Raw genomic sequence first — 13,258 nt, forward strand, 5'->3', positions numbered from 1 at the left:
ACAGCTGGAGATCTGTTGCTGCAACAGACAAAGAGCCAGATAGGGTAAAGTCTTCTGGCTGGGGCACTCGCTCTCCGCTTTGCAGCTGGACTTATCACATCACAAGAGAGAGGCCCTTCTACAAGACATTAAATTCCTTAGTTTAACCTGTCAGTGCCAGAGGTCTGTGCGATACCATTTACCTAACTCTGTTTCCTCATCTGTTAAGGGTACCAAGGATACTGGTTCCAGGGGCACCTGCAGAGTGTCTCTGATCCTGCCCAGCACTTTCACCTTTGCTGTAGCTCATGCCACAGCTGCTCTCCCAAATCACTAATGGCAAGGATTCATGACAGTTCACATCACCTCTGGAAGCCCACGTTAGCTCTGTGAGACAGTAAGCAAGCAAATACAGTGGCACACACACAAAAAGGGAAAAAGCAAATAAACAAATAAGAAAGAAAGCACACAGACACCTGCTGTGCGTTTATTTTGACAAGTGTCATTTAGATGCAATAAGCTGTGATCGTCTCTCCGGCGGGGCTGCAAACGGAAAGGAGCCAAACGGTAAACAAACCCAGGTGCTCAGAAGCAGCGCGGCTTCTTTCACTGGGTTGGGGGACTGGCGGAGAGAGGGGACAATGGGGAGCTTTTAGGCTGCCCTTCTCTGTGGGCTGTCTTTCCCCTCTCCGCCAAGCCTGGAGGTGCAGGAGGAACGGGCGCGTTCCCGCGGCGGGCTGCGGCGCTCAGTGGGATTCTCGGGAGAGGATGCAGAGGAGGGGGGTGAGCGCTGCGGGGCGGGGGGGGGGGGACGGACCGCGGGAGAGGAGAGAGCGGCGTGTGCCTGCCTGGGAGGGGGCATTTATTCCTTTGGACACTCAAGCAGATGCCTACCCTGCTGAAGCAGTTAAACAGAGGAGAGCAGCAGCCATGCTGGCAGATTCCTGCCCTGTGATATGCCAGCCACAGGGTGACGCAAGGGCTGGAAGGCTCCAACTAACAAGCCATTTTCACCTGCGTAATAAGCGTTAGTGGAGATAGAGCAGCAGCAGCAGCGGCTCCGAGCCACCGCAGCCGGCCGGACTCCAGCGCGGCCGCAGCACCGTCCAGCCCTCGGCGGCCACCGCAGCTTTTTCGGTGGCTCCCGCTTCAAGCCTGAGAGCCGGAGACGAGCGGCAGCCTGGCAGGCAGCATGTCAGCCCCGCCGGACCCCCAGGACCTGCTGCTGGCGGGCACTGGGGTGCACTGGGCTGCTGACGGGACGGACCAGTATGCAGCTGGGGCTCCGCTGCGGGATGGAGATGGGGCCCAGCAGCGGGAACAGCTGGTTTTCGGCTCCGCCAGGGATCACCCGCCCGTTGCCATGGCGACTGCATCCCCAGGTAAAAGGCGAGGGGTACCCAGGGATGCTCAACAAAGGGGCCCTGGCAGCAGCAGCTCCTGGTTGTCTCGTTCCCGTCCCTTTCCCGGTTCTTCTCCCAGCCTGGCTGCTTGGAAACATTACTAATGAGTTAGTGAGCAGACGTAGGAAAACAGAAAATAACAAGCAATTGCGGCCTTTGCAAATAATCAGTTTTACTGATGTGGGGGAGGGTGGACGCAGGACCCAGATAAGTTCCCTGAAGCTTTTTGCAGTTTGTCACAGGATATCCAGGTTTATATAGAGGGCGTTTGATTTCACCCGACTTGATAGGGCTCTGTCCTCATTTATTTTACACCTGTAAAAATCTGGAGTGACTGATCTCAAAGGAGTTACTTCAGCTATTCCCCATGCACCTGGAACTCCTGCATGGCCCCTTATGCTATTTCAACATGTAGCTTTTAATGGAGTGCTTATTCTGAAGTGTTTGTATATTTTCTGCATGCTTTTGAGACACGTTCATTCAATCATGGACTTTTGGGTTGGTGTGTTTTCCTCCTTCTCCTTTTTTGGGTGTATTTAACTTACAGTGCATTTAGTTTAGCTAGGGTCTTTTGGTTCTTTGATTTTCGGTTTACCTTTGGGATATATTTGCTTTGCCTTGGTTTAGGGTTCCTTTCTTTAGTGGGTGTGTTAATAGCAAGTATATATCTATTAATGAAACCCAGAAGGCTTCAGCTTCTAGTAGCTCCTGATAGAAATGTTTGGGAGAAAATTACTCTATTTCCATTTTGGTGACACTTCCCTGCTTTCTTTCCCATTGCTTTCCATCAGAGAACCCATATAACCAAATTACCCAGTCCTGGGGAAGCTGATGGATCCCACCTAGATTCCTCTTCAGAGGGAAGTACCTGTTTCCATTATACATCTAGACAGCATTAAACTTGAGAAAGTTGAGGGTCAGGGCTTGGGACGGGAATCAATCTCTGTTATGCAATAGCTGCAGGAGCATTAGGAACTGCGTTTTTGGGCTGAGTCCTTTCTAATCCCCGCCAGTCAATCAGCACAAAGAGTAGCTGGCCAGAAACAACACAGTCTGTGTGACGACGTGTATCATCCTTCTTATGACCATCTGTATATTTTTTTTTCAGGACCCGAGTATCTGTTCATGTGTGTGTTCTCAACATGGGTATTTTCCCGGTGCTTTTCTGCTTGCTTGATGCTACGGAGTTCAGTAGTAAAATGGGATCTAATGCTCATCGGCTGATGTGGGAAATGTTCTGCTGTTTTGCAGCTTTGGGCAGAAGGCTAATCTGCTGCTGTACCACTCATTCGCTGATCTGAGTGGCAGGTTGTGAAACGTGACTTTTTACTTGAGAAACAGGCAGACGGCTTGTAATGTGGGGCTGTTCTAGGTGCGGGGTTGTGAAGAGGGGCAGGACTTGGGTCTCCAGGTGGGGTTGCCTCAACAGTATAATGACATGAAAACAGAGAAAGGATCTTGTGAGTTTTATTGTTCACTGATGGATAAAAATATGGCCATGCTGAATCTTAGCATACAGGACAAAGAGGGGTGGTCTCTTAAATTGTGTAAATCCCCATTAAGTGGAATGAACGTGATACTGCTTACATTTAATGAAGGCTTCTTCAGGCTTACCCTGATTGGTAGATTCAGGCTTATGGAATGCAGAATGGAAAGGAAAAGAGAAAAGGAAAGGAAAAGAGAAAATGAAAGGAAAAGGAGATGCAAAGAAAATAATTTTCAGCTTTTGGAATCCTCTGCAACCGCGCTTTAGATACGTTTGTTTGCATGTGTCAAACTGTGGCAAGGTGGAGATAAAATGAGCACTGCAGACCTTCTTTGGTTTTTACTAGCTGTGGATTGACAGACTGTCAAATTAGCATAAGAGTAGTAATGTATTTTAAACATTTCCCATTTTGTTCTCCCTATTAAATAAAGTAACTGTTACTGGCTGCGTGTCTAGGTGACCATGGCAGACTGAGAAGCATCCCAACCAGTGCAGTCCTGCACATGCAGTCTTCTTTTCTGTTTGTAGCTGCAGCACCTGTATTTCTGTTCCATATTACCTAGACAGCTGCAGCTCCCACTCCCTTCACTGGGGGAAGTAAATAATTTCCCTGTTCTCTCTGTGTCACTAAATATTCTTAAGCTGCTGAATAAGAGATTTGTCATATTGCTGAATATCTAAAACTGTCAAGTATTTCAGAAAACTCTTTAGTTCCCCTGCTCAGAGGCGGATTTCTATGTGTTCCTAAGCTGCAGGAAGGGACTCAGCGTGAGATACCTGACTCCAGCAGCTTACAATGCTGCCATAAACCGCTGTGAACTTATAACATTCCCTATACAACGGTGCACTTGGGGGCACTTTAGGTAAGGAAGAATGCATCCAAACAAAAGTGAACTGGATGGTATGTTTTCCAGGTAGTTTCCCAACACATCCCCTATCTTTCTTCACACCTCTCAGACCAGTCTTTATGTGAAAAACACAGTTATGCTCTCTGAGGCAAGAGCAGGGTTTGGAGGCTGAGAGATTCTCCCAGCATGAAAATAAATGGTGGGAAATTTTCACAAGTTGTACAGAATTTTTCTTATTCAACTAAAATTTGCAAATATACCCTGATCTCGGGTTTGGTATTAAGTTTGAAAGCCAGCCAGGGATTGTTGAAAGATTCAGAAATATTTTCAAGCTGGCCACAAGCTCGGATTTGAGCCAAACTGGCTTTGTGTCAAAACCTTGTGAGTCATTGCTGAATGATGAAAAGCAATGGATTTCACTTGCCATTCTTCAAATCAAATAAAATCGGCAATGATTTGGACTGCAGAAAAGAATTCCCAACAGGAGTGGAAAACTCGGAGATTTCTCAAGCAAAGTCAGGGCAGTAAAGGTCTGCAGATCCCATGTCTGCTTCTCCTCCTGCAGAGCTACAAAAAAGATCAACTCCAGTAGCTTCTGGGCAGGAACACAGCAGTTTCTCTTTCTTTTATACTTGGCTGCTGGATTTTGCCGAAAATGTTTGTCTCCTTCCCAAAGATTCACCCTGGTTCAGAGTGAAAGGAGCTTGCAGGCAGCTCTTGCAAGGACTGGTGTCCTGAAAGGCTGGTGAGCAGTTGCATGTTGGTGAAGAGAGCCCCATGTCACCCAACACACCATCTGGTCACAGATTCTGTTGTTTATTTTTATACAACCACAGTGATTAAAATTCCTTGAAAACAACTATTTCAAAAAATATTACACAGTCTACTAGGCATTCCCCAAGATAAATACATCTAGTTTCCTTTAGAGAAATGGCAAAATGGAAGAATGGGTTGTAACTCCATGGCACAGATGTGCTTAGGGGAAAATGAGGGGAAAAAGGGCAGGAACTCATACAAATTGTAATTCTCATGTCAGGATCTGGGAAATTGTATGCAGCCCTGTGCATTGGTGGGTATCCATACACTGATTTACAAGCAGCAATGGTATGCCCCTGTATCTGTGTAGCTGAGATTGAGAGCTGCCAGTGAGCCCTGCCTGCTGATACTTATGCCAGAATGTTTTTTGTCTTCCAACTGGCCACAGCAGTCAGGACATCTTGGGTAATACCTGGCCTGTTTTCAACTACCTTCAAAGACAGGATGCAGGTGGGGTCCAAAGGAGAGGTGGCCAGTGCACAGGAGATGGCATTAGAAACTGGAATGTGTCTATGGGGACACAATGAGATGGCAAATATGGCTATGGGAACCCTTCTGGAACAGCAGCCAGGGGATGGTTGGGATCCCCTGGGGGACCTCAGTGAGCACCTATATGGCACATAATGGCACCAATATGGTATGTGCCAGTGAGGCAAGGTGGGAAGGAGGGACTAGAAGCTGCTTGAATGAGGCAGATGAGTTGAGGAACAGTGAAATACCAAATCCCAACAGTGTTTCAAGCTCTGATGGACATAGATATAGTGCACAAGACTGTGAGTGATCCTGGCTCCTGCTGCTCAGTGACAAGGACAGACTCTCTAGGCACTGTGCATTTAGTAAAGACTTTTTTTCTTTTTTTTTTTTTAAAAAAAAGCCTTTCTAATCCACATGATTTGTAGAGGTTGAGTTTGAAAATGTGCTGTGTACCCACATGCTGTCACCATGAACTAACCCACCAACACCCTGCCAGCAAGTGACTGCAGTGAGGTGCTCATATCATAACCCTGTGTTTGTACTGGTAAGAATTCACTTATAAATCTCAGTTTCTTGTTTCTCTCCTCTGTCAGAGAGGGTGAGTTACTGGCAGCTTTACACCTCAACATGAAAGAGGTTTTTGATGGTTTTGTTTAGATTGGATATAAGGAGGAAATTCTTTCCTGTTAGAGTGGTGAGGCACTGGAATGGGTTGCCCAGGGAGGTTGTGAATGCTCCATCCCTGGCAGTGTTCAAGACCAGGTTGGACGAGGCCTTGGGTGACATGGTTTAGTCTGAGGTGTCCCTGCCCATGGCAGGAGGGTTGGAACTTGATGATCTTAAGGTCCTTTCCAACCCTAACGATTCTATGATTCTATGGTTTTCAGGCAGCTTGAGAGTCTGTGTTTCACCTGAGTGGAGAGAAGTGGCTATGGATGTGAATATTTGCACTGCTTGGGTTTGGCACTGATGCTTTTGGGGATGTCAGAGAACAACCAAATGCAGCAGGTTCCCCAAGGCAACTGGCTCAGCTGCTCTTTGTGGCCTTTCCACCCCCTTTCATCTTGTTTTAGCAAGAGCTCCCCCTCCCTATGTGTCCATGGCTCGAGCCCATGTGCATTGTAAAGGCCAAGGTCCAAACCCTGATTTTTCAAGTTGCTGTAGAAAAAGTCTCAATAGAGTGTATTTTGTGACCTAAACTCCCAACAGGAGGAGCTCTGCACCAGAGGTACATAAAATCTGGTTTAAAATCTGTGCAGAAATAGAGTTTTCAACTCCATACAGATCAAAATGCAGCTGTCTTTGCCCTGTTTCCCCACACAGAAGCACTGCGCCCCAGGTCTGCCTGCTGTGGGCTTTCACCTCCTGTCCCAGCCAAGGCCTCAGTGCGTGTTCCTCATACAGGGAGGGGAACACAGCAGACTTGTACAGTGGTGGCAGATGTAGGACAACTTTTAGACTTTCTCAGGTTCTAGCCCTTTGCCCTGCCAGTGATCTTGGAATTAAAAGCATTTCTGAGCAGTGCTGTTCTGTGTCAGGACCTATATGGGGTGAAGGACTCCCCAACTCTGGCATGTAAAATGCTGTCTTTGGTGCATGTAGGCATCTTCCCTGCATCAGCCTTGCAACCTCCAAATTGGGGAGGGGAATTAGGCCTGTAAATGGCAAAATTCCCTTGCTGATTGCAAGCCATAAATGGAGCCTGTCTCTCCACTCTCTTCTATAGAGCAGTTCCTCTATAGATGTCCTCAAGTGCTTTTGGGAGAAGTCTGTTCAAGGCTAGGCTCAGCAGACGAAAATCAGTACAAACACTGGTGGCTTGGGCTGTCTGCAGCCCTTCTTTGCACAGCTGTGCTGCAGAGGCTGCCTAGGGTGAGGAATTTTGGGCTGTTGGGCCGTACAGCCAGTGACTAACAGCACAGGCAGCAAAAAGCTGGGGATGTCTTTCAGATCTGTAACTTCTGCATCTGCGGCTTTGCGGTGTGCATCTGAAGGATGCTTCAGTGGGGTGGGGGATGGCCACAAGGACTGTGTTTGGGAGACAAAAGTGCTGCCAGCACTGGCAGCAAGAGGCTCCTGCCTGGCCCCATGGCCAAAGGCTGTGCCCTAGTGCCCCGAGGCCATAGGGTTCACCCAGTGGCACTCACATGCACACCAGAGACATGGACTGATATTTGCAGAGAAGAAAAACCTCTGAGACAAGAGAAGCACAAAATCCCCAGGGCCTGGGAGCAGGAAGGTTTCCAGCCTGACAAGGCTGCCCCATACATTTGCTTTTTACTGGCTGCAGTTAATAAACCCTTCAATGTCTTTAAAGCTACCAACAGTAAATCAGCTGCAGTTAATAAAATCAGCACTGCTGGAAAATAAAATGTAATTCATCCTGAACAGCACAGAAAAGCATCGAGCTGGCATAACTGCTTGTCTGCAGTCACCCCAGCATAGTCACATCTTCTGGCAAGCATCTGCACCAAAGGTGCTCTGTCCTTACCTATACACAGGCAAACACCCTGCTTTAGCACTGCATCTGGGACATGGAGTCACTGCTACTTGAAGGAGATGTTGGGAATGCTGCAGCTCTTAATGACAAATGTGTTGAAATTATCTCTGAAAAACCAGCTCCCTTTTCTGGTACAAGATCTCATAATAATTGGAGGCTGTATCAAGGGCAGGCATCTCGTCACAGCAGTGAAAGAAATATTCAAAGAACTCTTTTAACAGATGTTATTTAAATAAAGATAGAAAAGCCCACTTTTAAGGAATATTAAAGTATAAAGCCAATGCTTACAGGATAACACCTTAATATTTGAGACAGGCTGAAAAGGCCATAATCATTTCCAGCTTAGTCTCACCTGGACACACACAATAGAACAAAATAAATAACAACATTATAAGGATTTTCATTTCAAGTTTTCAGTGTTTTTAAACGTTAATTTTCACAGTGCTGTAATGAGATAGGTAGGTGCTGTTGCCTCCATTTTTACACACAAGTGACCTGAAGCAGTCTGATCTAATGGGTAATAAAGCCAATTTACCCATTATATATCTTTTACTTCATTTATCCATAAGTTCAGCAAAACACATGATCACCTTTATGCATATGCTTAAGACCATCCTAATATTTTAAAGCAGTTAAGAATGTGCTTATGTTCCATATAATTAGGATCTGAAATACTTTACTTAAACAAGGAGGACTTAAATAAGTGATTAAGGTGCCCTCTATTTTGAGTCTGGTCTTGCAAGTGAGTGCCAAGAGTTTATTCTCACTGTTGAAGGTATGGAGTTTCTTAGAGGAATAGGCTGACCATAAGTCAGAAGTGTCTTAAAAACCAAGAATTCCTGCGTGCTGAATCATGTTAAGTCTACAACAGTGCATATATTTACTTTCCCTGAATTACAAAAACAACTACAAATAATGCTTCATTACTTGAAACATGGTTTGTTATGTTAACATAGCATGTTATGTTATGTTCTTTTCTTTGGGAAAAAAAACAATTCCAACAACAATAAAAACAACCAACAAAACCCACCCCAAAACAATAACCAACCTAAGAGAAACAAGAATCCCCAGAATTTTGTAAGCAGCCCAGGTCTGGCAGTAAGAGAATATAACATGAAAACCAGACTCAAGGAAATAAATCCTACATTAAAAATGGAAAAGGTTTAGTATGTACTCAGCCCATTTCAGAGGTACCAACTACTTAGGAGGGAAAGCAAGGCAATTTCCTAAGAAGGCACCCATTGAAACGCCTCCATTCCCTGCTGATGTGTGGACCTGCAGCGCAATACCATGGGTATTTCAGGAACTTTGAGCTTAAATGCACATGCACAAAATAACTAGGTCTTGGGACCAAATCAGGTCTCGAGGCCTAAAGCAGAGCCAGATGTTAGCCCTGAGTATCGCGAGTCAATCCAGGCCACACGGCTGGACTGGCATCCTTTTGTGGGACAGTTTGTGAGGACATGATAAACAGCCCCGTGGGATCTGCCCAAACTTTTCCAGGAGCATTGAGCCATAAGCAGCAAACAGGCATTTGCTGGGGTTGCTGTCCCCAGATCGAGCTTTGCCCTGTTTCCTGTGGGGAAATAAACAGCATGCCCGTGTGCTTTGTGGGAGGGTGCAATGAGCTTTCACAAGTACTATTTCTCCACTGACTACTGATGTACAGGCGGGTCTGAATTCCAATAAATCTTAATTAGGTCTTTCACTGGTGTCCTTAACTTAGAGGCAAAAGAGATGCACTTGCTGCTCATGTGCATAGAAAATGCTTTGCATTTTAGGATATTTTCTTTCTTGTAGACTTCAGCAATAAAGTGCAATGCAACATGCTGGAAATTAAATGTGCGCTTCAGCTGAACTAGAAGTACACCTGCTCTTTCTGCAGGTGTAGCTGCATGACGTTAACAGTAATCATACGTTACATGCAGACTGGTGGTAATAAAAAGAGAAAAACCTTTTCCCATTCCTTACAAAAGTTAAAAAATGTGTATCCCGATTTTGCTTACTGATTTTTGGTCTTCTGGTTAGCGCTCATCTCTTCTCTTACGATGTACCCTGTTTGCCAGTGTGCTGTTTGGTTGGATTTGTTTTGTTTTGTTTCCTTTTTATTACAAAGGTTTATATCTTTGGCCAACATAATTGACCACATAGATGCTCTGAACTGCAATATTGCTGAGCACTAAATTTTAGTTATGACAGTTGGCTTTGATGTGGGTCTGACCTAAAGCTGAGTCTGATTCTTCTGCAGCTTTTGCAGTTCTTTAAATAAATCCTAATGCAGCATTCATGTTGTTGCTGTTTTCTCTACTGCTCTAGCAAAAGTGTCAGCATGGTTGAATATGCAATTGATTTCTCAGAACCTCCTGATTGTCCTGAAAGTCTGTGTGTATGATCTGTGAATCTCAGACTGTAATTAGATTGTAGGAAAGGTGTTAGGCCCAAAGGCAAATCTCCAAGATGATGTGTGAAAGTCAGGAGAAGTCCCAGAGAAGTCAACCTCCTCTGAACACATTGTTTATGAAAGAAAATAGCATTTTGGATCCTCTGTGAAGTAGCTTTGTTTATCACTTTCATAAAACAGGAATCCTTACGTCAAAATGGATGGTAAGTGGCATCTTAGTTACAGGCAAAATAGGCTGCTTACATTGCTGAACAATTTGAAGTAGTTCTTTAGTAGGTGGCATCTAATTCTCTACTTAAAAAGTTTCATGTTTGTTTAATGGGGGTGCGCTGCATACAGGTTTGAAAAGTCAAGCAAGCAAATAACTGGTCATATGCACAGATGTGGAGTCACTCAGTAAAAGCTGGGTTACTTTTACATGGGTGAAATAGGAACTGCCTTTGAAAATGCATACCTATTTCTACTGAAAAAGGACCAAATCTCCTGAAATCTGAACTTTTTTAGAAACTTTCCATCAGACAAAAACATCTTTCCACAACAGATACATGGATTAAAATAATAGTTGAAGAAATAGTGGAATCTTAGAAATCAGCATATATGTTTTGAAATTATTCCCAAATGAATTCATATATTTCATCTGATTTGGCTGGCAACAGTGTTTAGAAATGTACCTTGTCTACATTTGGTTTTATAGTAGGATATTTATCCCAAATACACATAAATTTCATTTAAAAACCACTAATTCTGCCCTGCAGTGTTCTCTGCTCTATTTTAAAATTGCCGTGTCACAAACTTTGGTGTTGATTTTTTTTTGTGGTTTTTGTTTTTTTTTAATTTTTTTTTCTCCTACCCTAAAAAATACTGCTGGAGATTATGATGGATCATCTCAGCAGTTATCATAGTAACAGCCAGCTGCCATTTTGGGATTTTTTTTCTTTCCTTCAAAGTCTTCCTGACATTAGCCTTTATAATTCAGTTGCTGTGTGGTAGGTCAGAGCTACAAGAGACCAGCTTGGGGATTTATGCTGTGTGAAATATACGCAATCTCCTCTCACTTTGAACATGGTAAGCAGACCATGTATAAACCCTGGAATATTTGGTAGATCTGCCAGGCTGTGAAGATGGCATTTGTAATACTCATCTAGCTATGTGTATTTTTACGTGGTTGTCTGTCCTTCTGCCATCCAGACTCTATCCAGAAGCAACCTGAGGGGAGAGGACTGAAGAGAGTGAGAGGAAAATAATTCTTCATTCCCAGTGGAGATTTCAGAGTTTGGGCTTCTTCTCCTTACCCTTCCCCCAGTCCTCTCTGCTGTTGCTTCTGTTGCTTTTTAATGACTCGTTCTTCTAACCTACTTTAAAGCAAGCATCTAGCATGCTAGATGTTTTGCAGATGAATGATACTATCCAATGCATTCATGCATATCTGCTGTGCAAGTACATTTTCAGCTTCTATTTGATAACCTTACCAGCAAACTTTCTTTTTTTTTCTGGAAGCTCGGGATACTAGCATAGTTCTCCAAGTGAGAATAATGCAACCACTGTTGATAAATCAACCTGGGCCTGAGGATGTTTCACCACTTTCACTGCCTCCTTGATTAGCATTATCCTCAGAGGTATAAATTAAAGAGGGAAATATATAATCTGGGAAGCTTTCCAGCATCATCTTTGAAAATGTGAGCTCAATGCTTTGCAGAGATTCCTTTGGTGGAGGAATGCTAACAGCAATGCTGAAGATGGGCTCTGATTGCACCCCAAAGAGTAGGAAGATGCACAGACTAGCTTCATTTCTTTTTCCCTTGTCATCAAGGTAATTTCTAATGTGATCTGCACAGGATGAATCTCAAACTGTTTCTACACAGTTCTGTGAACTGGTCCCAGAATTGCAGCTTCAGTCGCTCTCTTTTCTACTACTTGGTCTTACTTAGTCTGACATCTGCATAAAATGTTACATGTTTTCCTATCTCAGACTGCAAATAATTGCCTGCAGCTGCTAGCAGTGAGTGGACATGGTCCCTCTGCTCTATCAGTCCAAGCCTGAGCTTCAGCAATATGGATTTGAGGAATTTCTTTTGACTGTTCCTACGAGGTGTCATCACAGCTGGGTGGTAACTCCTGACACCTCCCTGCCCACCAAAGGAACAAAAATGTGCTGCAGAATGTGCTGATTTGCAAAAAATATTTCACAGGGAGGGTTTGATTTTAGCAAAGCTCCAGCTGTGCTAAATGAGCAGAAAAAAGATTTTCCAGCATATCAGCAACATCTTGAAAATGGAAATGCCACATCCTCCAGCACTTTCTTAGGAGTCAGTTATCCCCATCCCCAACCCATAACTCTCTTGGGGTATTTACTGGAAGTAGGAATTTAGCAAGACTGTAGTACTTGGAGCCTTGCTTTCTAACTTCTCTGGCTAGCTCTCTGCCAACATCATCCTTTGCTTTCCAGGAGATGGTGAAAAGCTCAGAACGCAAGACTAAGCTGTTTTTCCTTGGGTTGCATTTTGGGCAAGCATAAGGAAGTAGATACCTTTATTTTGCTGATGGGACAACTGGTGCACAGTGGCATGAAGAGTCTTACAAATAGTCCCCAGCAGGTGCTTGAGCTAGGTCTTGGTCTGCTGAGGCCCAGGCAGTGCCAGTCTGCTTCAAAGGGCTTTCGGCTTCGTCACTGGTGACTCAGTTTGTGGGGCCTGTCAGGCTGAGACTCAAAAAGTCATTCCTCTCTCCTGAGAAATGTAGGACAGCTATTTTTACTTAGGTGCATGAAGATAGGTTTGGGGTTGTGGGTTTTTTTTTCTGCCTTTTTTTCACTTTTAAATTCATACCAGGATATTTGATTATGTTTTGTAGAGGCATTCACCCTTCCAGCTGAACAACATAGAGGGAATACCCTGTGTTATTTGCTGTCTCTACTGACATTGCTGCATTTGCTGAAGTAACGTGGTTCAACGTTTCCAAACATTTTTCATGTAGAGTTTTCTCTTCCATAGAAAGAGTTGTATGTTTCCCCTTGATTTGAGATGAAAAAAAAAAATGAAAATAATATGAATTTTCCCATAGGACACATTTCTTTTGCAGTAGCTCCACTTCCAGCTAAGTCAGGAAACACAAACAACTGCAGTCAGTATGCTTAATTTCAACCCTGCATTTATAACTTACTCTTTGCCATTGCTGTCTGAAGAGCAGTGGCAAAACCAGACCTTACTCTCAGCTTGAAAATGCCCATTAAATCTGAGACATAGTGCACTAGCAAGTAGGATTTCTTAGCACCTATTGTATGCACTCAGTGGGATTGTGACCTTGGCTGTCTATCACAGGTGAAAATGAAGTTGCCTCCTGGTCCAGCCCATC

General features: G+C 44.2%; 1 protein-coding gene across 1 annotated transcript in view; it reads left to right on the forward strand.

The window, feature by feature from the left end:
- Nucleotides 1–825: 825 nt before the first annotated feature.
- RTN1 (reticulon 1) overlaps nucleotides 826–13,258 on the forward strand; it is a 117,490-nt gene continuing 105,057 nt past the window's right edge. Inside the window, exon 1 of the mRNA XM_062630777.1 lies at nucleotides 826–1,361. Within this exon, the coding sequence (XP_062486761.1) occupies nucleotides 1,172–1,361 (190 nt within the window). The 5' untranslated portion in view covers nucleotides 826–1,171. The remainder of the gene's footprint in view (nucleotides 1,362–13,258) is intronic.

Source organism: Pezoporus occidentalis, unplaced genomic scaffold, assembly GCF_034315485.1.
Source record: "Pezoporus occidentalis ecotype Australia unplaced genomic scaffold, CSIRO_AGI_Poc_V1 ctg36, whole genome shotgun sequence".
Classification (NCBI taxonomy): Eukaryota; Metazoa; Chordata; class Aves; order Psittaciformes; family Psittacidae; genus Pezoporus; species Pezoporus occidentalis.